Below are 27,786 nucleotides of genomic sequence, written 5' to 3'. Positions count from 1 at the left end.
AGGAAGGGTGTCGAGGTCGAGCCATTTCCACAGCTTAACATTAAGTCACTCTAGGTACGTCCTGGTGCACGTCACAGGAGTCACTATAAGTATAATAACTAACCTGTTTCCTCTCGTCATCCTCAGAAGGTCCACCACCGGCACCTGCAGTCGCCGTCGGCGTCGCCAGAACGAGAGTAGCGCCGCGATCTTCACTCCACACTTCAACCAGCCGTTTAGTGCAGTTACTTTTATATCCAACGTTTGAATCAACAGCCGTATAGTGTAACATCCAACGTTTGATCCAACCGTTTTGTGCAGTTACTTTTATATTCAACGTTTGAATCGTCCGTTTAATCCAAGATATTCAATGCTGTTACCTACTTCTATATGCAACGTACAAACCATTTAAGAGACTACATCGTTACATTCAAATCTGCGGTTGTTTACTTTACTAAGTAGGTGGTAGGTACCTACTTATAGAGTTTTTCTATCTAAAGTTTGATCAGGCGGTTTACAGCTGAGTTGCTTTATTAAGTAGTACCTAGTTACGTTAGATGAAACTGAAATTAAGGTAGGTTAGGTAAAACAGGTAAAATTTATGATGATACCTATCTGTACCTATCTACCTCTAGTTTTTAAAATTCTAATATTGGCAAGAGTTTGAAACAGTGTTTAATTGTTAAATTTTCATTCACCATCCACCATCGTATCAAACCGGTATAACCATTCCACAAAACGGCTAAACAGTTAATTTGCAAATTACTGCGAGTATTCCACTATGTATCTTATAATTTGAACATAAGACACAAACTGTCTTGACTGCATCAACATATCTATTAGTTTTTTACCCAGCACAGTCATAGCTCACTGTATAGATGCGGCTTTTAGGTGTGTCACTGTAATTTCAACCTTTTTGGACAAAAAGTAGGTTAATATTGATAACTCGCTCTGTCTATTTGCTGATATGGCATGGGAAAGAGATGGGTAGGATCTAGGAACACTATCTTGAGTTTTGACAATAAGATTGGTCTTGTTTAGTCAGTAGGTGTTCTTCTATATGTTTTCACTATTAGAAGTTTAGTTTGCATTATCACCATCGAATGATGTGGGTGTAGATACTGTAGATGTCACCTAACATACATTTTCCTCTTATAAAACCTTCAGGCATGATGTGTTATTATTTACTTACATCCAGTATGTTCGTATGGTACAGCTAGAAATATAACCAATTACCTACTGAATGTTATTACATTAAGTACATCGCTACTGTATATTTCTAGTACTCCGTAAACAAATTCTAAATCAATAATACCAATGGGCAAATTGGTATATTTGTACTATCAATATGATAGGTATACCCAAGATAATAATAATTTGAGTAAGTACATAATTTATATTAGTGAATTAAATTGTTATAATTTTTAAGTTAGTACATACATTGTTATTTTTTAACAGAGCCATCTAGTGTGTGATTTGATGTATGCATGTGATGGTTTTTGAAATAAAAGTTTCACTGATCTTATTTTATTAATTTTAACAAGTAGATATATTTACTTTATCGTATTTGTTGTGTGTTACCTTAACCCTAGTCGGTAGAATAAATTTTGCTTGTGTAAATGGCCGCCATTCAATATTGTATTCGTTAAATTACGTTATAATACTGCGGTTTTAGCTAATAAAGATAAATGGTAAATTAGAATCGTTGTAATTTAGATAAATTGACGTTTAGCATTATTCAAATGGTTATTGAATGTCGGTAATTTTAAGGTGCATCTTAGTGAAAATTGTAAATAATTGTATTGTATTTATTACTAAAATTGAATGGTTTTTTATGGTTAACATTGGCTGCAAAATCTGTTTCACTACATAGTTTTTCATACTAAGGATTTCTTAAAGGTTAAACAGATTTTGTAGAAATAGTTACAGCCAGGCATTGGAGTATTTCAAAGAAAATTAACTAAAAAATAATTTTGGAAGACGAGCACGGTATGAACTAGTGTAAGAATAGAACTAATTCACAAATTGGCATAATAACGAGGTCTCTTTCTAACGGTAACGCTAAATAAGAGACGCCATTATGGTAAATATATATTTAAAAAAAACTCGTTAATAGGGCACTATAATAATGCTAAAGCTTATAAGAAAAATGGGTGTTGTATTTGTAAATTATATTGCAAAAGAAATTCTATTTTGTATGATATTTCGATTAGGCTTTGAGAATATTTAAAATCGATTCGTAAGTTGTTTTTTTCTGCGACTTGTTTTGATATGATCCTTGCACTTTCCCAGTAATCTAATATTCACAAACCTCACCACATAAGGGTCACATATTGAGCTTTCAAAGTACGATATTATATTTTTTCGCCATTTAATAGCTAAGATATTATAATAATACCGAAAGGCAGAAGATTAAAATGTTCAATAGATGTCGCTACGGGACCTTATGTAATTAAGTATAAAATTAATTTTCTGGGTACAGTTGAAATGTTCTGAATAAGTCACTGTGTTACGAGTTCAAAAATATTCTAAACTAACTTAAGCTCTTTGAAAAATTACGCATATTCTGTATAGAGAATGACTTCTTAGTACTGTACCCAGGCATTTAATTTCTTCAACTTCATTTCTTCCAAATTGTTTAAAATTAAAAACCCTTTCCCTCACTATATCTATGTAAGTATAAGAAGATCCACTTAAAATGTCCACCAGCTTCAAAAATATATTCAAAACAGTATTTAGATCAGTGTCGCTTCTAATTTTTACGTAAAATCTCAATATTTAAGTGAATAAAGTAATTTAAAAACACTGAATTATACGTAAACATAGTGTAACTCACGTTAAAATAAGTGATTTAAAGTTATTTATACAAAATATGTTATAACATAGTCGCAATAGAGTGAACGTTGCAAGCTTCGACTGCCTTGGATCAAGTTACATAGTATATATCAATATTTTCTATATATAAATAAATGATGTAATGTTTCTAATATGTAGTGTTAGGAAGCTTTCGTAAGCCGCAGGCGCCACTCGTGGGAAACTTACATCATCGCTTAAAAGCTTGAAAGCCTTCAGAATGTGGCTTTTAACAACTTTTGTGAAATTAATAAAAAAAATATTAATACAACTCTGTGTTTTTATTTTAAACTAAATAGTATGTAAGTACATGTACGGTGGCCTGCGCCTAAAAGTATACAGGCGGAGTTTTAAAATACGATCCCTGATGATGAAGGGTCCAGCTACATCTGTTATAAATCCGGGGACGTGTTGTGTGTGATGTGTGTAGCAGTGGTGTTTAAGTGGATGTGCTTGAGCAGCATGTGAGTTTGAGATCGCTATTTTAAAAACTCCGCCTGTATACTTTTAGGCGCAGGCCACCGTACACCTACCCAGCTAACATATCCTAGAGGCTTCAAAAAAAAACAACAGACAATTCATCTATTCATTATAAATATTTATTCATAATTACAATGCTTTATAATTTTGGACTTCGAGTGGTACGTTATCTCAAAATTACGAAAGAAAACAAAACAAAAATTAAGATTGACAAAAATAAAATTCTATGATTATTTCTCACAAAGCTAATTTATAGTACTTCGTCGTATTAAAAATAGTCTACTTACTCCACTTTTTATTCTAACGTTGTTGTATTGAAGCTTGCCATTTTAAAGTATTGAGGAAAAACTAAAATAAAAATGACTTTCATGAACACATCTTGCTAAGGAACAGAATATTTTTACAAGATTTAATTTTAATGAGATCCATATTGTCAAGTTTTATTAAAGTAGATGTTGAGTTACGAAGGCCTTTAAAATAGTTGTAGATTAAAGTATTAATAAAAGTAATTATTTGTAGAAATTACAGTTATCAGCTGCCGATATTAGTTTAACAAAAGATAAGGCTAGTGAACAGGCATATAAAAGCCACTGTAAGTATATTTTATCTAACAATACTCAGACAATGGACAAGCTTCATTCTAGGTGGCAGTGTACATAGATCACATAAAAGTTATAAATACTATGTTATTTCTATTCATTACAATTCATATCGTAACCATTTACAACAAGGGAAGAGCCATTAGATACAAACTAACATGGTAGACATTTCTGTAAACAGCAATGTTATGGAGGATATTTTTTTTAAATTTAAGAAAATGAGAAAATAAACTAACACCTATATTAGCGCCCAAATTGTGGTGTCAGAAATAGGAACTATTTACTTTGACATGATAAAGTACAATAGCAATATACAAACACTAATTATTTATTGATATACATACAATTAAATTAAACAAACAGAATACACAAACACAATACAATAGATTTCAGACTGATAGGATACGTGGAATATTTTGTCGCATTTTTCAGTGATTAAAAGACTACAGTGGAGCAGTAAGTTTAGTTTTGTTCAAATACAAAATTACTGTATCTGTTGTGTAAATTGGGATATTTTACGTATACGAGTTTATTTATGTATGCGTTCTTACATACAAACTAGCGCCTCTAGCAGTCACTACTGAAACAAAAGACAAAGATGACCACAGATGAGACGTGAAAAGTTGAAAACACATTTAAAACTGCGTTTACGTAAATTATCGAAACTTACACCCCAGACATCGATATAAACTAAAACTCTTTACAAAACACAAGCATTCTATACAAAACTATCAAGCAATTAATTATCAATTTACATCCGCCATTTCTTTCTCACATACGCCGTTAGGTCTCAAAAAATTGAGACATCCAATCTAATATACATTTTGCAAAACATGTTCATATAAAGCGTACATTTTTTACGAGTTTGAGCCAAACACGTTTTAAATCCCTACTCTACGCAAAGATGAAATAATTCTACCAAAAGGGTCGCTAGCTTAGGGCGAGGCCCCATTGGTGCGTTGCGTCATTGCTGCCAACATTTTTATGACCGTTTCTTAGCGACGACGCGACACAACGCATCAATGGGGCCTCATCCTTAGAGGTAATTCTTAGACTTTGCTGCCTTTTAAAAGTGGTATTCCATCTATGCAATCACTTGCAAATGTAAAAAAAGTTAAAAGAAAAAACTAGCTCAATTAGTGTGTAATAATTACTAATAATATAACAAATCGGCAATGCCACTATCTTTTTACATTTCATTATGTTAAATTATCATTAATATTTTCAAATGGGAATAGGAATAAATACTCTCAATTAACAACCGTTCATACATTTTTTTATGAATACAATACATACAACTTTTCATCGTGGATGACTGCTTTTAGGCTACGTCTACCTGTAAAAAATAAAATTGTCTATGAACAAATGCACTTAACTATTATGTATTTAGGAACAGTTGGACAATAATATATTACCAATAGCTATAGTCTACCAACCCGCACTAGGCCTGCGTGTTGGACTAGGCCTAAAAACCCTTCCTTCATTGGAAGTAGTCCCGTGCCCCAGCAGAGGGGACGTGATGGGTCGTGATAAGCTATATGTAGATACAAGTAAAGATGCCTTTTTCTTAGTACCTATCTATAAATAGTTGCTTTCTTTATCATCGGTCTTTAGATCTTTAAATTTAACTGTTTGCGCCGGGTGGTAAGAATACATATCTCTTTTGCTGACTGTACATGTATTTAATTTAGTGTACGTTAAATTGAAAAATATTCTTACCTCTGACGAACTACATCCATCCATTTTGTTTAAAGAACTTCGTCCTGCGCTGAAACAAACGACACATTTGTAGATATGCATTTTACATTTTTTAAATACACAGGGTGTTCAAAAAGATTTTGGAACCTGAAAAGGGGGGCTCGGGTAATCCATCAATCACGATTAAAAGCAGCAAGTACACATTACACACAACATAACTATGGCCTATTTTATCTCTTTCTGTACATCATACAATATCTGCCTAGATTTTTAGGTTATGATAAGTATGGTGGTAGGCATAGGTATATAGTTTTGATTAATAGTATTAAGATGAGTCTACGATATCACACTGATGGATGAAACTACAGTCGAACTATAAATTCTTACAATAAAGAGTGTGATTTTGCTAAGACTTTTTATTATTGTCAGTTATTTAGTATTTCTACATACATTCAAAAAATAAAATACCGATTGATAATGGCTTTTTAACGGATTTGTCCTTCAATAAATATAATAGATTTTAGTTAGGATCCACTTCCGTTTTCAGGACTTTATAGTTGGACTGTACATGATAATGATTCGCGCACAATCGGTCTCTCAAAAATGATAATACTCAATGTGCAAACACCAACTAAGTAGGTACTACGAAAAAACCTTAATTTTGCATGAAAAGACACGTGATTAATGAATAAAGCGTGAGTATGAATCAGGTACCTGCCCCCTTGAACAGGTGCTTGTAATTTCAAACTACATACCTAAGTGAATTTAGTAGTTACTGTATAGACTGTTCTCCATGTATAAATTATCATTAGAATCGTAATGCTAAGCATAGGGCCTTACTCATTGTACTTATGTCTGTGGAATGAAGATATTTTTTTCCGCTAAAATGTCAAAATAACCTTAAATAATCCTTTCCGGTTTATATTAACATTTTGGTGACATCCTAGGGTGTTGCAAAAAGGGTATACTAAGCCGAAACCTACATGTGCAGCATGGTATATCTAAGCCCGAAACTGAAATCAGAATTTCAAAATTCCCAAAAAAAAAAAAAACATAGAAACTTTGTTGGCCACGTGACTTTTTACTATGAAAAATGATTTTTTTTTTCGCGAATTTTGAAATTCTGATTTCAGTTTCGGGCTTAGATATACCATGCTGCACATGTAGGTTTCGGCTTAGTATACCCTTTTTGCAACACCCTGTATAAGACACTCATTGACAAAAAACTAGCTAAAGGGGCAGGTACTATCGCGGTGAGATGTGACGTTGCGGGTGCGTCCACGACAGTACGTCACTTACAGCTTGTCTTTATCGCTGCGAATGGCCGCGCTTGGAGACCTCATGTGCTTAGCTAGGTAATGCAAAAATCACTGTTAACTTTAAACTTTAATGTTTGGAGTATTAAATATTACTAATATTACAAACGCAAAAGTTTGTAAGCAAGGATGTATGGATGTTTTGTTTTCGACTTTCATAGAAAAACAGATGCATAAATTTTGATGGAAATTGTCTATAAGAAGCTGACTGCCTACTTTTTAAGATGAAACGGAGCTCCCGGGAAAAAGCTAGTAATCTTATTTGGGAAGAAAATTTAGTAACCAGTGATGATAATTTAGTAGTATGAAAAATCTAGCTAAATCCATAAAATATAAGTGCATCTTGAAACGGTAACTCGTTTCCATTACTACATAGTTTCATCTACACTAACTATTATTTCTTACGCATGCCATATAAAATTGTACACTTACCACTGCTTATGACTCCGAATGCGCTATTGAAACTCGGCTCTTGGGAATCCTGAAATATTTATTATAAAAACTCTTTAGCCGATTGTCATCCACCTATAAATTTTATATTCTTATAATTTATCCAAAGAAAGACTGACGAAGTATATTTTAGAACTGCTTAACCGAGTTTATTAAAATACGGCTAAAGGACTTTATACTGTAGTAATTCTTATGTGGCACAAAAGGTAAATAATCTTTGTGTGTCTTTTTAATCAAAATACTATAAAAAAAATAAACTACAGGCAAAATAAATGGTTACTTTAATTACTAAATTTAAAACGAAACGTTTTATTTTAAACTAGGTTTTTAAATTAATTCGAATAAAAAGACACTCCAAGACTGCACAAAATCTGTGCCAAGTAAGAATGAATACAGTATACCTATTTACATTATTGACTTGATCAATCAAGTGTTTTCAAATGTATACAGGTAGTATTTTATCAGTGCAGACCACACCCAAGGAAATATGTATAATAAAGTAGGACTAGCAGGCAGGTATTTAAAGCATGTTAGGAAAAATACGATAAAGTGAGAAAAGAGGGAGGGCGTTAGAGAGGCATATCAAGGCACAAACAAAACAAAACCAATAAAATTATAAAATTAAATCAGTTTCGCATGAAGATCATTCAAAGCTTTGATCAAGCTATAATAATAATATTAAAATAAAAAAAACAACAAAATAATGTTAGATTATATCGAATGATAAACCACTCCACGCAATTTTGATGCAGTTATGCAAGAATTATGCCAACCACCAACTTAAAGTAGTGCCAATAACCTCACCTGCATTTCCCTCAAATTTCTCATAACCGTATCAATATCCGCCTCTGTATCGTCTACATCCATCTTATCACCTTTTATCTCCTTTGGCTTTTCACTATGTCTGTCCTTTTCTTTGTGGTTCACTTTTTGTATTACACTTTTGTCTTTTGAAGGCACTGTATCACTTTTTGGTCTGATCACTTCACTTGGTTTATTTACATCACTTTTTGGCTTCGCATCACTGTTTGTTTCAGGTTTTTCTTTCTCCTCAATCACTTCCACGTCCGAGCTACTATCGTCTATGGCTACAGGTTCAGATATCACTTCGTTGTAATCTCCTAATGGATCTACATCGGATACTATAACTAAGTCTTTCTTTTTCTTAGCATCAGGAGGCCTTTTATCTGGCTTAGCGAATGTTGGAGAATGTTGTACTGGGATAAGAACAGGCCTGGGTAGTTTGTCTTCAGTGATTCTATCGATTGCTTTGTGTGTTATTTCATCCTTTCTCAACTTTGGACTTGGATTAGCTTTCTCTTTCGGTACAAAATTAGTTTCTATCAGCAAAGGGGACTGCAAAGTCTTTTCTTTAGGCTGAGAATGATTTTTCTCTGGTTTACTTTTGTGTTTGTCTTTGTCTTTACATGCTATTTCATTGGCTTCCTTTATAAGTGTTGCTGGAGTTTTAACTCTTATCATACCTTGTTCTTTTTGCTTATCATGCGAGTTAGCCACGCTATTTATTACCTTACTCGTGCTATTTGTTACTTTACTCGCTGCGTTGTTTGTAGTAACTTTATTCGTGTGAATCTTTTCGCTTTTCGCCGTATTGTTGACCGGTGTAATAGTTATACTGCCTATGCTACTGGGAGGTAAGTATTTATCGTCCTCGTGTTTATTTCTATCCTCTTTCTCTACGATCAAGTCTTTGGGCATGGTGAAGCTGTTGAGTATGGTGCCGAGCGGAGATTCTAGTGGAGTTTTAGTTACAGAATTTGATTTCTTATCCTTATTGTCTGAATAATCAGTCTTTTCTGGTTTGTTGGTTGTGGTGACGGTGAGTGAACTCGGGAAGTGTATGGGTTCGGTGTACGTTTGTGTGATGGTCGCTGGCGCAACAGTTGGTTGTGAGACTGGTTTGGCAACAGGTTGTGAGGCGGTCGGTTGTGAAGGCTGGGATGAAGAGTTCGCTCGCGGCCTTTTCACTTCCTCGCCGGTTTTGAGGCTGAAACAAGGAAAAATATAAGTGCACAAAGTAATAAATTGTGTAAAGCGATTTCGCCTTCATGAGATCAGAAAAATAAATTGGAGATATGCACAGCTAGGGAAAACACAACTCACATTTCACATAGCTGTGGATGCCTGCTCTGTATGACCTAGCTAGCTGGCGGTTTGTCCATAGCTACATATGATTTACTTAATGATAACTAAGGAACCGAAGTATCTAAAGATAGCTAGCACGCTTGCTTCGTTAGCTAGCGGCATTACCTACGCTGTCTGTCGATATAAATCGCGCGAATCCTCCGTCATTTTGGTAACTCACTCTAGGTCTTGGCCCTAATTTCTAATATCCATCACTATCTCACTCAAAAGTCGCATTATGACTCACTCGGCCTGCCGCCTCAGCGTGGGCATCCTCACGAAGCCCTTGGGGAACAGCGGCAGCACGCGGTCCTGAAAATAAAAAAAATGATTTATTAAAATATAAAAGTTTAACTTATACTTACACTTAATACATAACAACATACTGTGATCCTCACACTAGCTAACACCTGCATCGTGAGAGATCAGGTTCGAACTTATACAAAACACGTCATAAAGCACAGTTTCTCACGCAGGACGTAAAATGAATCATTTTTTTTAAGTATTAAAAACTATGTAGGCAGGCATTCATTATAACAAAAATACACTCGCGAGCAACCAAATCGACTCAAGCCTTCACGGCGCACATATACATTGATTTTCCTAAAACGATAAATGGTAAATATAAAAGTGATATGTCATTCGAAAGCTGAAGAATTAGGCTTTCAATTAAGATCAATACCATAAAAAAAAACTAAGCGCAGATTTAATGACGCATTTTAATTGCCCGTCAGTGTTAATTACCTCATTAGGAATCCACGCCTTGCGCTACCTGATCCCGCTATAAAACCTTTCCACATCCGGTGTACCTTATCAGTCGCTTGTTGCAAGTTGACCGGTACACATCTCGTTGCATTGTATTCCTTGTTTTCGCAAACCCATGGATACCACACCAGAAGAAGCTGCTCAAGTTGTTGCCTTGCTGCAACAAGGGTTAAGTCAGCGAGCAGTCGCTGCCCAGCTCCACTTGAGCCAGTCTGCTGTATCCCGAGTATACAGACGGTTCCAAGAGACTGGTGCCTTCAATCGAAGACCAAGAACGGGCCGCCACCGCTGCACTTCAGAGAGAGACGACCGCTTCATTGTCTCAACCTCGCTGCGCAATCGACACCTTACGGGCGTTGATGTGCAGCAAGAACTGAGACGTGTACGACAAGTGGCTGTCAGCGAGTGGACAGTGAGAAGACGCTTGAAGGAAGCCAACTTGACACCAAAAAGACCTGCATCAGGCCCCAAATTGACTGCAGGCCACCGACAAGCGCGTCTTCAGTTTGCTCGAGAGCATCTCGATTGGAGCATTGCGCAATGGCGGTCGGTCCTGTTTACTGATGAGTGCAGAGTGTGTCTGCATGGCAGTGACAGGAGAGGCCGGGTCTACCGGCGTCCGGGGGAACGATTTGCCCAATGTTGTTTCGCTGAAACAGTAGCATATGGCGGCGGTTCCTGCATGATGTGGGCTGGTATTTCTCTAGAGGGAAAAACCGCACTTGTTTTCGTGCCTGGAGGCGGCCGAGGAGGCGGGTTAACAGCTGATCGGTACATCACCGACATTCTACTCGGTCATGTTGTGCCCTATGCAGAATTTGTCGGTGAAGACTTCGTGCTAATGCACGACAATGCCCGCTGCCACACGGCACGAGTCAGTCGGCAGTTTCTGAGAGAGAAGGAATTGCGCACGATGGACTGGCCTGCGCTCAGTCCTGACCTGAATCCCATCGAACACTTATGGGACGAGCTCAAAAGAAGAGTTCGGGCCAGGAATCCAGTCCCTGCAAGCGTGGACGAGCTGAAGACAGCTTTATTAGAGGAGTGGGACGGCATTCCTCAGGAAACTGTCAAAAAGTTGATAAGGTCTATGAGAAACAGGCTGCAGGCTGTAATTAGGGCAAGAGGGGGCAATACAAAGTATTGATTTAAATAAATAAATTTTTATCTTAACATTTTTTGTTTAATTTGTATAATACGATACCCATACCCTTTTTTCCTAAATTCCCGTTTTTCCTACAATTGCGTTCAGACATCATTTATTTCAAAAATGATGAATGGATTTCAATAATAATGATATCAAATTAAAGCTGACATCTTAAGCTTTTAAATGACATATCATTTTTATTATTTCTATTCATAATTTTACTTGTATTAATGTATGTTTGCGCCGTCAAGGCTTGAGTCGATTTGGTTGCTCGCGAGTGTATATATTGTAATTACGTATGCCAAATTAAAACTGTAAACAAGGAAATATAGAACATATATAATAAATAGAAACAATTATAAAAAAATACTATGTAACATGACGACCGAATGGCGTAGTGGTTAGTGACCCTGACTACTGAGCCGAAGGTCCCGGGTTCGATTCCCGGCTGGGGCAGATATTTGTTTAAACACAGATATTTGTTCTCGGGTCTTAGATGTGCCCGTAAAATGGCAATAGGCCCGCCCACTATTACATTGGGACTAACATAACACTCTGGCGAAAAGTGGGTGCAGCAATGCACCTCTGCCTACCCCGCAAGGGAGTACATTAGTACAAGGCGTGAGTGTGTGTGTTTGTTTGTGTGTGTGTTTGTATAAAAAATAAATAAATAAGTATTATAGCTGAGTGGACGCCTTTTTGGCGGACAGCAAATTTATACATATATTGTATTATGGTGTATAATTAAGTATGATTGCTGTCATCTTAACTATAATATTATAAATGCGAAAGTAACTGTGTCTGTCTGTCTGTTACTCTTTCACGCCAAAACTACTGAATTGATTTGAATGAAATTTAGTATGCTTGAGGTCTAGACCCTGGGAAAGAACATAGGCTACTTTTTATCCCGGAATTCCCACGGGAATACTTTTTAGGCGAAGCGCGCGGGAACAGCTAGTGGTGTATAATTAAGTATGATTGCTGTCATTGTCAAATAAAGTTCTATCTTTCTTTCTTTCTCTTTACACTAATGAGCAGTAACCTGCAGCAGCGGCGCGGGCGCGGGGCGGCCCAGCCGCGCCAGGCGCGCCAGCAGCGCCCGGCTGTGGGAGCACCACGGGAAGCGCCGCTTGGGCAGCCGTTGGGCCACGTGTATTACTGCACACACTTTTCGCCAGAGTGTTATGTTAGTCCCAATGTAATAGGGGGCGGGCCTATTGCCATATAATAAATAGAAACAATTATAAAAAATAAATAAATAAGTATACATATAATAGGAGAGTCAGACAGTGACTTTCGCGTTTATAATATTAGTTAGGATTAACGTGAACCTGCAGCAGCGACGTGGGCGCGGGCCCGCCCAACCTCGCTAGGCGGGCCAGCAGCGAGCGACTGTATGAACACCACGGGAAGCGCCGTTTGGGGAGCCGTTGGGCCACGTGGGCGCCGGGGGCGGTGGTCTGGGACTTTCGCCTGGAATTGGAGGAAGGTATAGTTAGATCGATTGGGAGAAAAACTAAAAGCTAATTACAGACGGCGCCTCAGGCGTCGTGCCTAATTATCCAGTTCTACGTTGGTTAATTCAGTCGCAATTTTTTCTCCCCAACCATGTAATTGATCAGAACCAGAAAGGCACACTCGCTGGTCCTGCCAAAGTTTCACTTGGTTTTTTTCCCCATTGAAATTAAACTTCTTCGTAAGGTGCCATCTACTATCGTAGGTCGGCTATGATTATGGCCACTTTGGTCCGAGATGTTGCAATGAAACATAGAATGGATTTTGTGATGAAACTGTTTTATCAGACCGTGACCAAATAAAGCGTTTTTCCATAAGCCGTCACCGGTAAGGCTTTGGCGACGCGGAAGAAAAGTGCATGAAAATTTAAAATAAAATAGCCGGAATAGTGAAACAACAATTTCTTTTATCGACATTCTAAAAATATGCAAACAACATTAAATACAAATGTACTGACCTTTCTTCTTGAATTCTATCACACTCCGCGTTGTAACTGGCGATCATAGCTGGTTTCTTCTCGTCTATAAGTGCTTTTAACCTGAGAAAAGGAAGATGTATTTTATCAAAATGGATACAGGGAGAGTCCTAGGTTATATACTAGCATAATAGATCCATTGTCTTTATTATGTTAAATAATAGAAAGGGTCTTTCAACAAGGACGGGTGGATTTTAAAATTGAATAAAGCAAGATGTATATACGAAATTTAACGAAATTTATTTTTAATTTGAAGGCCCATTTACGCCATTTTGGATGGAATATGACATCGTTCAAATATCCGCCGCGGCTTCGTATGGTGGCACAAATTCGAGAGGTTTTATTTTTAAATGACTACTGCATAGAACTGGCTGAATCTAAGCGATGGCCTGCGTTTTGTTGCCGTTCAAAGGCCGAATGTGGCTTATTGACATAGACCTGTGAGACTATGTACAATGAATCATAATACATACTCAGCCAGCGTCTCCACAATCCTGGCCTCTCTCTGCTCCTCGCTCATGGCGGCCACCTCCTCCTCCGTCAGCTCTCCCGCAGAGTGCTTCCGCTTTATTATACCACTTTTGTAACAACCTATACAACATACATAATGCTCGAGCCTGACTCCCATAGTGCTACCCCTCTCACAGAGACTATGGACCTCCACGTACCACGACCCCGAGTAATTCTGAATGTAATGAATATCAATAAAGCACTATATCATGTACATACTCAGCCAGCGTCTCCACAATCCGGGCCTCTCTTTGCTCCTCGCTCATGGCGGCCACCTCCTCCTCCGTCAGCTCTCCCGCAGAGTGCTTTCGTTTGCCGACAGGGGGCGCTGGCGTCGGTTGTGTAGCGGGGGTTGGAGGTTGAGCTGTGGAGGTAAGTTGGAGGAAGATGAGTGGTTTGTATGTTTGTATGAGTAGTAGTAAAATTAGTAAGGGTACATCCGCACAGGCAAGAGGTTTGTTTAGCAACTAGCGCTTAGCGAGTGACAAAGCGAGTAGCTCAGTAAAACGAACGTTCTAGAATCAACGGAACGAACGTGTTGGTTTTTTGTCGCGAGGCGCGAAGCGAAGTCTCGAGGCTCTAAGCGCTAAGCCAACCTTTTGCCTGTGCGGACGTAGCCTAGGGGTATTTTCTCTGCTTTCCATTTGTAATTATTTCAATAGCTAGTCGTATTCAGGTTAAATATTGGATTATTGATAATAGTTACTAGGATATTTGACTGCTAACTGGATTTGTACAATGAAATAATCTTTTGAATTTATTGTCGACGACAAAACGAATTTTATGCGAGTGTTTCCATTACAATAACAGTCACATACCATTCTGTTGTGCCACTAAAGTCTGCACTCTAGCGCACAGTTTAGCGCGGCTAGTGTTCAACAGGCTACGCGTCCACAGACACTTCTGCACTTGGCCGGTGCAGGATTCTAGTGAGTCGTGATCTAGTAACGGGGTTCCTACTGCTATCTAACCTACTCACCATTGAATAAACAGTGTATTACGGGTCTAAACGATATAACACAAAGTCAAACCAGTATAAAGCCTAGTTTGACTAAGCATGTCGGCGACGTCTTTACTAAAATAGTATGCACGGATCGACTGTCTTTTCGGATGCTACTTACCCATAATGTCTAAACACGCGATCCGAGCGCTCTAAATAGTATCTCGTTAACATTTCATGTGAGCAGGCTAGGGTCGGGTACACTTTTACCGTGTAAATATTAATTTATATTTATTTATTATTTATTTATTATAAGCCTCCTATAATGTAACATTCAAATTAGTATTTAAGTATGTATAAATATTAATTAGTTACTCACAATTCTGTTGTGCCACTAAAGTCTGCACTCTAGCACACAGTTTAGCGCGGCTAGTGTTCAACAGGCGCGCCGCGCGCGTCCACAGACACTTCTGCACGTGGCCGGTGCAGGATTCTAGTGCGTGGTGGAGTCTGGAATTAGATAGACATTTTGAGGTTAGATAGTGCGAGTGTATGAAGATTAAATGGTAAGCCGAAAGGAACTCACTCAGAGAGGAAATTAGTGTTCCGCTGAGTCCCTACTTTCGGCTAACTTTATACCCTTTTTGCAACACCTGTATATTGCTGTAAATAGGTCCGTGATACTTATCACTGGCTGATGATGACGTGGTATCTCGGATGCGGACCACTGACTGCCAAAATAATCATGTGCAGGTGCTGGTTTTCATGTTTCATAACACTGTTTGGATTTTTACCCTCTTATTCATAGAAAAGCTACAGAACGTTTTAGTCAATGAACTGTTTTGTCCCTCTCGGTCAATGAACAATATTATATTCTTTGACAGAGATGGACAAAACAGTTCAATAGCTGTAATGACCAATAACTTTTCTATGAATAAGGGGCTTAGACTCGTGGTATATTTTACAGGTGGCTGGTTATGATTGGATGCGGAAAGCTATACACCGCTTTTAGTGGCATGCTTTGGGAGAGCCCTACGTCCAGCAGTCGACTGCTATATATGTATAGATGATAATGATGACATACTTGAGCAAGTGCGGCGCGGCGGCGCGGGCCATGTCCGGCGCGGACAGCCCGGGCGCGGACAGCTGCAGGCGCACTTGTCGGACACAGAGCAGTCTACTACACTACATACTTGAGCAAGTGCGGCGCGGCGGCGCGGGCCATGTCCGGCGCGGACAGCCCGGGCGCGGACAGCTGCAGGCGCACTTGTCGGACACAGAGCAGTCTACTACACTACATACTTGAGCAAGTGCGGCGCGGCGGCGCGGGCCATGTCCGGCGCGGACAGCCCGGGCGCGGACAGCTGCAGGCGCACTTGTCGGACACAGAGCAGTCTACTACACTACATACTTGAGCAAGTGCGGCGCGGCGGCGCGGGCCATGTCCGGCGCGGACAGCTGCAGGCGCACTTGTCGGACACAGAGCAGTCTACTACACTACATACTTGAGCAAGTGCGGCGCGGCGGCGCGGGCCATGTCCGGCGCGGACAGCCCGGGCGCGGACAGCTGCAGGCGCACTTGTCGGACACAGAGCAGTCTACTACACTACATACTTGAGCAAGTGCGGCGCGGCGGCGCGGGCCATGTCCGGCGCGGACAGCCCGGGCGCGGACAGCTGCAGGCGCACTTGTCGGACACAGAGCAGTCTACTACACTACATACTTGAGCAAGTGCGGCGCGGCGGCGCGGGCCATGTCCGGCGCGGACAGCCCGGGCGCGGACAGCTGCAGGCGCACTTGACGGACACAGAGCAGTCTACTACACTACATACTTGAGCAAGTGCGGCGCGGCGGCGCGGGCCATGTCCGGCGCGGACAGCCCGGGCGCGCACAGCTGCAGGCGCACTTGTCGGACACAGAGCAGTCTACTACACTACATACTTGAGCAAGTGCGGCGCGGCGGCGCGGGCCATGTCCGGCGCGGACAGCCCGGGCGCGGACAGCTGCAGGCGCACTTGTCGGACACAGAGCAGTCTACTACACTACATACTTGAGCAAGTGCGGCGCGGCGGCGCGGGCCATGTCCGGCGCGGACAGCCCGGGCGCGGACAGCTGCAGGCGCGCCAGCGAGCACTTGAGCTGCTCCAGTAGTTCCGAGACAGGGGCAGGGAGGGACAGCTCGAGCTTGCTGTCTGTTGCGTCTCTGTAAGGGGGAGAATGGTTTGGTTAATACAGGTTGACATTAATTAATTTATTTATTTAACTCTTTATTGTACAAATATTACAAATAAAAGTACAAAGGGTGGACTTAATGCTAAAAGCATTTTCTGCCAGTCAACCCGCAGGAGGTACAGGAAAAATTTATAATAATAAATCCATTTATTGCAGGCATCAATGGCCCATGAACACAGTGTTCAATAAATCTTACGAATAAACGCGAAAGCGTGTTGGTAAAAATGAGAAAGTTTGTGATTACATGTGTTTGTTACTGTTTCACGGCAAAACGACTAAAGCAATTTTGATAAAATTAGGTACAGTCGTTTGCAATAGAAACCAACAATCATGTAAACAAATATGGCGGACTGACATTGACAGCGTATTGTTTATGCCCATAGTGATGTCATAGTGTTCTAATTAGATTAAATATATAAGCCATAGACTATAAAATAAAACTATATATAAAAAAAGTGTTTATTAAAACAAATTTAAATCTTCGTCTTCGTCATCATCACTATCAGAAGTGTCGCCGGTGACCGTAATTATAAATGGAACCAGTATGTCATCGCTTGCCATGTCTAAAATGCCGTCGAGCTTTTTCATTTCTTCCTCTTCCTTTTTTCGTTTTGGTTAATTATATTAAGCTCTTGAATTTTTTTTTAATTGTATTCAAATAATATTAAATTAAAATAATTTATTAAATTAAAAATAAAAGATAACTTCAGATTACGAACAACACTAACTTTTCAATGACTTATAGAGTTCGATGAGTAAAAAACTAAGATGACAGCTTGTCAAATACTTCGAAATTTTTACGTTGCAAATGTTTTAACAAATTTAACTTATAAATACAAGTTAAATCGTGTTGAAGATAATGTGAAAACAATGGTGTGTTCGTTGAAATCAGACTATGTTCATAAATTGATCGAAAATGTATGTGATTACGGAGTAATCGTGACAATTTGGTTTGTTTACATGATTGCTGGTTTCCATTGCAAACCACTATATGTCGGAAATTTTTACACCCTGGATTAATATAATATAAGGGATACCATCAAAAGGTTTCCCGGGTAAATACCGGGATAAAAAGCTGCCAATGTGGTAATTCAGGTTGTCATGCAGCCAATTTCATCATCGTTCAATAGTCATTAAGTGAAAGAGTACAAAAATCAATGCTTAAAAACTTTTGCATCTATACCTTCCATTAGTAAGATAAAAGAGAAGTACAGTCAGCTGCTTCAGTAGCTATACACTTTTGTAAACAAAACGTCAATGTTTGAATGAATGAATAAAAAATAAAAAAAAATGAAAAGTGTATAGCTACAAAGCAGCTGACTGTACCTATTCTGAATTTCATAAGATTATTTACCTGGAGCTATCAGAAGTAGCGTTGTTCTCGGAACTGGGCGCCGGCTTGGAAGTGAGCGAGTCCGAGTGAGACGTGCGTGAGTCCACGCTCTCGTCGTTAGCGTGACAATTGTCTGGAAATAACCATGTTTTGAATGTTTTCAAATTCTTAATGCTTTCAATGAGACCATGGTCGAGTTGAGAATGGCCAAATCTGACCCGCTTTGCAGCCACTAACCAAACCTATTTTTATTCAATAATAAAGATGTTATAAATGAGGGAAAAATATATAAAAAAATCTAAACCACGTTTAAAAAAAACTTAGTATGAGGGAAACATCTAGTCAGTTGTTCTGCCATGCCTCATAATTATAAAATTTAGACCAGGATATACTGTAGTCATGGGCTACACATCAGTATAATATGTTTCATCAATGGCTGCTCTGGCGGGTCATGGCGCCTTAGAGAAATGGTCATTCTCCTTTGTCCAGGAAACAATTACATACCATCAGAAGTTTGCTTCCCAGAAGTGGCCGCCGACGAGTCATTCCGCCGGATTCTTTTAGCCTTTTTCTTATCAATCTTTTTGTTTTTCTGCAACAAGATAATAATATTCAATTAAACTTTATTCAATTAAATTACATGTCAAAATAAAATATTACGAGCACACATCAAACAATAATAACCTCATACAGCCTTGCTGTGGGAATTTTATCACAATTGGAGCAGTGGAATCTAAACAGAAATTAGTAAAGTGCACTGCACTACCACACTTGCACTGCTGAAGGGTTATACCAATTTCTATTAAATTTTCACTGGTCAAACAGTGACATAATAAAAATTCCCACTAGGCGCTCTGAGCTACTTTTATCGCATATTACTATTTCAAACAAACATCATCATCATTGTTAGCCCGTATCTGGCTACTGCTGGCTAAAAGCCTCTTCCCTATCACGCCATCCATTCCTATGCGAGTCTAGTCCAGTCACCAGGCCACCTTAACAATGTCATCAGACCATCGGGCCGTCGGTCTGCCCATTCCTCGTTTGCCAGTTCTTGGCCACCACTCTGGGACTGCCCCAGTCCACCTGCCGTCATCCCTCCAAAAAAAAACATATGAAATGTAATGTAAAATAGTAACAAAAATACATTACTCACCTTCTTCCTATGCTCAGTGTGATGCGAGTGCACGTCCCCGTTGGGCACGGTCTTGGTGTCCTTCTCATCATGGCTCGACTCCGAGGAACTGTCCGAAGACTCCTCTTCGCTGCTGCTGGACGATATCCTCCTCTGTAACCAGGGGGGTGAGGGTTAGAGTCACTTGACAAGAGGATGATACATGCTGTATTTGTTTCATAATCGAAAACTTGCTGTTGCAAATGAGACATAGAGGAGTTCTGTTAATTTTCAAATCTTATTTAAGGAATAAAAGTGTATGTAGATCGATCTACACGTAATTTGAAGTACTTACCTGAATCGATACTAATTAATAAGTACGGTGGCCTGCGCCTAAAAGTATACAGGTGGAGTTTTTATAATAGCGATCTCAAGCTCACATGCTGCTCAAGCACATCCACATAAACACCACTACTACACACATCACACACAACACGTCCCCGGATTTATAACAGATGCATCAGATCCCTTCATCATCAGGGATCGCTATTTTAAAAACTCCGCCTGTATACTTTTAGGCGCAGGCCACCGTACGTATTGACTTAACCAGACAAGACGTAACGTTACCTATACCAAAAAACATACAGGAATGGAAAATATGGCGCACGTTATTACAACTATTTAGTATTCTAATAATGAAGCATGTCAATCACACCCTAATAGGTATAGAAACGCATTAAACTTATTCTATGGATGATAATATTTACCTTGTTCTTCCGGTTGCCCGTGACCTCTCCATCAGACCCTGGCAGCTGGCTCTCTGGCACCGCTTTAAACTCCAGCGAGCCACAGTTGATGTAGAACCCTCCGTAGAACGTGTCACATTCCGGTGGTATCATCTCATCATACTGAAACATATGGAGAAGTTGTTTAATATTAAATTTGTATTAATTAGATAGATAGATAGAATACACTTTATTTGTACACCAAAACAGAATAATAAAATTAACAAAATGTAACTTAATTAGGGTACAAAAGGCGGTCTTATCACTAAAAGCGATCTCTGCCAGACAAGCTTTGGATGGAGGGAAACAGAGATTAAGATTGGGTGCAGTGTACATTAGTACAATAAGTAAGAAAATTATAAACATATCGGTTAAATTCTTTATTCCTTTATTCAAAGGAAGTATAGGAAGTTAAAGCAACTGACATAATACAGGATAGGTTGTTCCAAAAGTGTCATAGCAAGCCGAAATGGAATGACACAGGTCATCCTGAACACTTTGGTTCTAAAACCTCTGGAACATCTTGTACTTATACGTATAAAATATGTTGATAGGCTTATGTTACATTGCATACCAAACTGTGATTAGCTTATCAGCTTGCTGTCATACAAAATTTCAGAGATTAAATGCAATGGAATGCTTATGATGTAATTTTCTAATATGCCTTGCTTTGAGTGAGATCTTTTGAGGTAAATACTTATCAATATGAATATTGCAGCCTACTGCAGAACATAGGCTATCATCTATATTGTAGCCTATGTTCTCAATGTAGTCTTTGTAGATTCTACATAGACCACAGAGATGCTATGAGACAAAATTTTACATGCATTTTTTTCATAAGTCCAGCACTGGTAATTTTTGTTATAAATATAATGATCTATTAGAGATATGAGCGTGGATGAATCAATTTTTTTTAAGGATTGTCATAAAGAAATCTATACATATTTAATCTTATAATTATTGATGTAATGTTCTGATATTGGCTTTATACACCCGAAATAAATGACTATTTATTTTATTCTATTTATTTTATACTCACTCCATCAGTGTTATCAATGAAGGAATCATTCTCATCGTAGCCGGCACCGATGTCTGCAAACTCATCATGCTTTGTCTTGCCTTTCCTTCCATAGGTACTTTTGCCACCCTGAAATCAAGGAAAATTCAGTATTTTTGGGTTTCTCTTGTCAATATCTATAGAATTTTTTTAAGAGTATGAACTAGGGCATGCAATACCGCAATACCGGTATTGCGTAATACCGGGATCCCGGACAAAATCCACGCTTTTTTCAATACCGGTATTGAAAGTTAATACCGGTATTGAAGTAATACCGGAATCGGAATTTTTTTAGCCTATAAATCAATCGATTAAGATATAGTTAGCCTTGTGCTCCTATATACTATGAAAGTGCACTTGTTTTCAACCGTTACATGCGGTTTTTGGCCTTTGGAAACCTACTTATTGTCCATGCGTTCTAAAATTTTAACTCTAATACTCAATTCTCGTAAAAATTATTACATAATACAGAATTTGATTGCTTTTTCTTGTTGTATTTTGCCCTATACGACCTTTAAACAAAATATATGCCATTTATAACAAGGAAGTCTAATACCGGTATTAATACCGGGATCCCGGTATTGAGTTCTAATACCGGAACTCAATACCGGTATTGAAAACATTACCAGTATTGCATGCCCTAGTATGAACCATCAGCCAAAGAAATAATTTATTTCCCCCACACACTTTAATTTTATAGATGTACTAATTTATAGGTGATCGCTGATCAGTGAAATATACAATCTTAATCTATTAAAATTGTTTGTAAGTACAGATAAAACATTATTTATTTAAGTCATGTATCTTCTTCCTAGAAGTTTTAGGATCCAACTGTGTACACTGGGGGTGGGTCTTGACTTTTTTTGCTGGATCCCAATGTTTGATAATGATAATGATGTAGATGTTTTCCCACATATATTTTAAACACCATCTTATATCCTGCGTGTATTGTCCAAGGTGTGCCACATCCAAGACGAAATAACTAAAGGGTGTTCTGAGTTCTGATCAGCAAAAACTTACATATTTCTGTTCAAATTTCCTGGCGACTCGCTCCACATCATCATCGTTGTCGGAGAACGGGTCGAGGCCAGAGTTGCGTTTGCCATTCTCTAGTTTAGCTACCTTTTTCTTTCTCTGAAACATAAAATTGTAATAAATTAGTAATTTAATTTAATAATAATTTTTTAAAGCTTAATAAACTGAAAAAACTAAATTTACATCAAAGTTTTTCATGCACTTTCTAGGTAAGTAGGTACTTAAAAAGTTTCATGGTACTTAAATAAAAATTGTAGTTTTAATTTTGTAGTTAATAATTGTATATGTTTAATAATGTAAGATTACAATTTACAATATCATGATTTTACTGTGTAGTGCAGTATTGTCAAAACCTAAAATTCATTACTGATCAAAATAAATCTCATGTCCAGTGTGTTCAAAATTGCTTCCAATAACCCATTAATTTGTTAAATTAGTTATTTTAGCAATGATAAACATTGTAAGAATGCACCAATGAAAAAACATTATTGCATTTAGTTGAGAAGAACCCCAGATGACTTACAAAAGTCACTAACCCAATAACATCACAGAAAAAACTTTTATAGTAGGTATACATTACTATGAAACAGACAAACAAATATTTTATCAAATAAGAAATATCTCAAGTAACAGAAATAGTTAGGTATCATCATAAACTAATATCAGATATTATCTAAGTCATGATCTGCATGATAATGAGTTATCAAAATGACAATCGTTATCATTAAACGTCAAAACTGTCAAAAGGTCAAACAAAGTTCAAGTCACGTGACCCCGCCGAAGGGCTAACGTACAAATCAAAACTAACCTAAAAACAGCCCTAACTAGAGAGATGAACAAGAATAATCTCACTACACACACACAAAACAATAGAACGACTCAAACTCACTCACACATCGACAGCATATAACCTGCAAACGCTAAACTCAGCTGTACATAAGCGCCCATTATATACCTTCTCTTTCTACACAAGAACAATCGATAGAAAGTCGCATCATTAGTTAAAACGTGCGAAATTCGACACCCCTCAATCATTCCCAACCACGAGATCGCAAGCCCGCGAAATTTACAAACACAACTTTTTATCTTGAACAGCAAGTTCCCACACATATTTATGTACTTAATACATAAATTATAGCAGTACATAACGAGCTATGTACATTATAAATACAGAATTGCAAAAATATCGCTATCACGATAATATATCCGTGCTAGAGCAGTGCAGCACGATTCCATTGCATTTGGAAACGTACATACGTAGCTACGTATCTACTATCTCCTTATGTACAGCGAACATACGCTTGCCTTATTTACTTTTAGATCTCTCAAATAGTCTAAATTCAAGATAGTAATATTCCTAAAACCGAAACCACCCCACCAACATGATATCATTGAAAAACTCATCACGTCACTCAAGTGTTGTTAATTTGACCATTCTTGTCGGCTTTCGCATAATTATGTTATCAATGGCAAAGAAATGTCGTCAGCTGATAATCTACATTGTCTAAATATCGAATTACTATCGAAAACACCGAATTTAAGGGCAAAAACAAAGGTTATGTACAATGTTAGGTCATCAAAACATTGCGAGCTGAGGCAAAGCCCTAGGTTGACAACACATTTTTAGGATTCTTGCAAATATGGCGACCGCTATCTGAGCTTCTCGTATAGCCGTAGGACGCGAAATTCACATTGCAGACCTAATACAAAGCTGTGTAACGTAAGCAAAAAATATCTTGGATGATATCTAGTCAGACTCGTGCAAGCACTAGCCTTTCACCTAGCTGGCCACATAGACGCTATGTTACAATTTTACGGTATTCTTTAGGGCACAATGTGCTAGAAAACCAGTATGGTTGCGTAAATTGCTATGATTTTCTGTTATAATTTACCTCTTCTGCTATGACTAGTTCCTTGTAATTCAGCTCCGGATATTTACTTTCGTTGCTTTCATCCAAATTTATAGTTAATCTCACTGTTTTTGTCACATTATTCTTTGCACTTTTAGGACCACCCACTGTTATAAGCGTAGCACGTTTAGGGTCCGACATTTTCCACCAAATTCAAGTATAAAATGATTTTTTTCAAGGCATGACACGGCCTGCATTTTCAAACTGTGTAGCACATTTCCACCATGTTGGAATTTATTGTTTGGGTTGTGAGCGCCGGTGGACAAAATATGAACTACACTGTAGTTTCTCATTTACACCAACAGATGGCGTCATAAACTCACTTGTTACGAAAAGAGATGGCGGTAAATTCACAAAATAAACTCGGTTTGATTTTCCGAAAAAAAATTGTGCGTTTTTAAAGTTGATTTTAGATTTTAAAATATTTGAGTTCTGATTCAGTTTATTCTAAAGTATTTTTAAATGTAGTCTTTTATTCACTAGTTCGTTTATTTCATTTGAGTTTAGTTTTCTCATTTGAAATTTTAACTTCTAGTGCACTAAGTGAAGCATATTTAATCTTATAGATGTCGTAACAATCGTTTTAAGGTAGACCTGTTGAACCAAGGTGAATCAATCTGTTTTAACGACGTATTTCTCAGCGGGAAAATTTAATTTGAATTTCAGTTTTCTGAAAACAGTCAAACTTTAAAGTCCTGAAAACGGAAATGGATTCTATCTAATTGTTACAGACCGTATTAAATCGATGTTTTATATTTAATATAGGACAAATTCGTTAAAAATTAACCCGCCAGTGCTCGCGTCAAATTTCGTGACACAAACAGTCGCATGTGGGTCTTTTAGACCCGAAAGTAAATTGATCTATTTTCTCGAAAAAAAAAGAAAATTTAGATATTATTGTACATCAAACGTAACGTTAGTAATAAATCTATATTCAAATCAAAATTATTTATGAATTTATGGATAAAAAAATATGTTTTGACAGTTTCAAAAGTACTATGCTTCATGTTCTTATTTATCTACATAGGAACATAAATTACAGCTTATTTTTATTAATTTTATATTTATCAATAAAAAAAACTTAGTTTTATCTAAACTAATAACCATTCTTCTCAGTAACAAAAAAATAATTAACTTTTTATATAAAAAAATAATCAACAATCAGCCTTCTAAGTTAACATAAATTTACATACAAAATTACTTCTTCCTTGTATTGATTAAGTATATAATTAGGTATTTTCTTCGGTATTTTCACATATTCGGATTACAATTAATGCATAAAAATGCAGTGTGATCTCTACAAAGATCGTCTAAAAGGTTACGTGACATTTCCGAAAAGAAAAAATAATAAAATAAAAAAAATATCAAAAAAATTATATTGACACAAAGCGTCGCTCATGGGTCGAAAAGACCCATACTCACTTTGAATGTCCATCCTGTCCAAGTGCCGCGGGCAATCTGGTCGGGGTGGGGAGTGCGGCTAGCGTATATGGTAACTTAAAGGTACTAGGCACGCCAATTAGTAATATCAAATATTTTAAAAGTTATCGTGGTATAAATAGAGTGCTGGGTCTTTTCGACCCACGCGCGACTATCCGCGGGTTAAAAATCTACATATATATATGTATAATCAAACGGTATTTTATTTTAAAATGTACGGAGTTAAATTTAATGTAAGTAAATATAACTGATAATGATAAAAAGTCTTAGCAAAATCGCACTCTTTATTGTCATGACTTTATAGTTGGACTGTAGGTTGGTACCTACTTAGCTTGATTTACTTGAATGAGTAAGCATATTAATTATTTTTCGTCGAGAAATAGGATTAAGTGTACTTACCTACAGTTACTACAGTACGTACTTACATAATGAGATCGGAGTCATCGGAGTGATAAAGTAAAAAATCGCTACCCCGGCATGATCTCTAGAATCGCCGGAATCGGCCACGATTTCTAAACTCTGAATTCGATCGATAATCTTGATGGTGTGGCGCGTTTGACAGAAACGCAGTCAATGCTAAAGCTCTAGCAATACACCGTCACCTATTACAAGGCTAAAGCAATACCTAACTTTACCTATCCATATTTTTATCTCATAAGTAATTAGTTTTAGATACCTAGTCATCATTTTGACTTACCGAAACAATTAATTAACGGAAATGGACTTCACAAACGAGAAACTGAGCTGTTTACCGCCAAAATGACTGTCCGGGATTAAAAAGGCCGAACGAACTTAACGCAGTGGTATTAGGATATGATATGGGCTTTTTACACCTGAAATAAAGATATATTATTATTATTATTATTATTATGTTGTGTCTTTACCGTCACGGGACCATGGGGTCCCGGGCATTTGGAAGGCGTGCATGGGGCCGAAGCCAACATGTAGAGGCCCGTTTGACAACATTAATCTATATGAAATGTGACACCAACTGACGATTTTCCCTGTGTAAACTATGGAGTAAACCCAAGGAAAATCCCCGGTTAGTGCAGGACTATTGTAGGATATGGAGAAACTAATACAGGGTTATGGAAGGGGGTGCTAAATGGACTGGGTAACTGGGACTATGGAAGGACTATGGCCCCTGCCTGGACCTATATGTTTCACACACGGATAAAAAGGCAGGGGGTGACTCGCACACACAGTAAATGGGCCCCCCAAAACAGTCGCTAGCACATTACAGTGACGTAGCAACAAGGGGGCAACATGGCATGAGGTGCTAAGGATGGAGAGGTATTCCACGGCTCTCAGGACAATCGCGTTATCGGTCAAGATCCCTACAAGCACCTTACTGGGTAATACATCCTTCCTCGAGCATTGCTGCTCTAGCGGTACACCACTCAAGCCAGCCAATGAAGGCAAGCAAGAGGTGGGAGATCCTGTTCCTCGTCAGTGTTCACTCTGGACAACCAATGAAGGCAAGCCAGAGATGAGGAACAGGGGTTCTCCCCGGCATCGGGTGGGTGGGGTCGCTAATGCCCAACATATTATTATTATTATTATTAAAAAGTACCAAGGAGGTCCTATCAAGGAGTCCGATGCCCCTTAAGATGGGTATTTTCGGAAAACGCTGATGACTAGGACATTATGAGGCTGAGATTCCTATTAAGATACGGTACATTAGTCAGCTTGTGGAGCGTTCACTCGGGCGAGTTGCTTGGGCGAGCTGAAAAAAGGGAATTGGTATGCAAGTTAGCAATGTACTTACTTATTTCCGTCATTGGCCTCATTCAAAAGGATGTTAAAAGACCATTTCCTCGGCTCTTGATTGAAGATCACTATATCCTCTTTAATATGCTTATTATTATATATAAGTAACATGGTATGTAGTTTATTATATATCAATATATATTTTAATATATTATATATTATGATGCTAGGTATATAAATTATGTATGTAAATATATTGTAGGTAGTATGTTTTGGTATATTAAATATTTATGGTAGG

General features: G+C 38.0%; 2 protein-coding genes across 16 annotated transcripts in view; one reads left to right on the top strand and one right to left on the bottom strand.

The window, feature by feature from the left end:
- The window catches only part of LOC105397390 (protein Fe65 homolog), a 58,416-nt gene extending 55,313 nt beyond the window's left edge, over positions 1–3,103 (top strand). For all 8 annotated transcript variants that reach the window (XM_048625265.1, XM_048625264.1, XM_048625267.1 and 5 more), the window contains one exon: positions 127–3,103. The gene's annotated coding sequence lies outside the window, so the exon portion shown is untranslated. The remainder of the gene's footprint in view (positions 1–126) is intronic.
- A 306-nt stretch (positions 3,104–3,409) lies between these two features.
- LOC105391932 (ubinuclein-1) lies at positions 3,410–24,576 on the bottom strand. Of its 8 annotated transcripts, none has more exons than XR_007267023.1 (18): positions 24,321–24,576; positions 22,414–22,527; positions 21,376–21,483; positions 20,319–20,459; positions 19,594–19,725; positions 18,942–19,029; positions 18,459–18,570; positions 16,923–17,075; positions 15,252–15,382; positions 14,152–14,296; positions 13,405–13,485; positions 12,764–12,905; positions 9,768–9,832; positions 8,251–9,383; positions 7,358–7,406; positions 6,909–6,960; positions 5,631–5,679; positions 3,410–5,247 (listed from the first exon to the last, which is right to left on the bottom strand). XR_007267023.1 is itself a non-coding variant. In XM_048625400.1 (18 exons), the coding sequence occupies exons 1-18, from the start codon at positions 24,477–24,479 to the stop codon at positions 5,233–5,235; spliced, it is 2,940 nt and encodes a 979-aa protein (XP_048481357.1). In that variant the 5' UTR covers positions 24,480–24,575; the 3' UTR covers positions 3,410–5,232. The 8 variants fall into 8 exon arrangements, 4 of the variants coding, with proteins under 4 accessions (XP_048481357.1, XP_048481358.1, XP_048481360.1 ...); XR_007267022.1 differs by having other exon boundaries at positions 5,631–5,674; XM_048625400.1 differs by having other exon boundaries at positions 8,180–9,383; positions 24,321–24,575.
- Positions 24,577–27,786: the final 3,210 nt, after the last annotated feature.

This window comes from Plutella xylostella, chromosome 14 (genome assembly GCF_932276165.1).
Source record: "Plutella xylostella chromosome 14, ilPluXylo3.1, whole genome shotgun sequence".
NCBI classification, from domain to species: domain Eukaryota; kingdom Metazoa; phylum Arthropoda; class Insecta; order Lepidoptera; family Plutellidae; genus Plutella; species Plutella xylostella.
The sequence above is the reverse complement of the archived record's forward strand: the minus strand, read 5'-3'. Positions and strand labels throughout refer to the sequence as shown.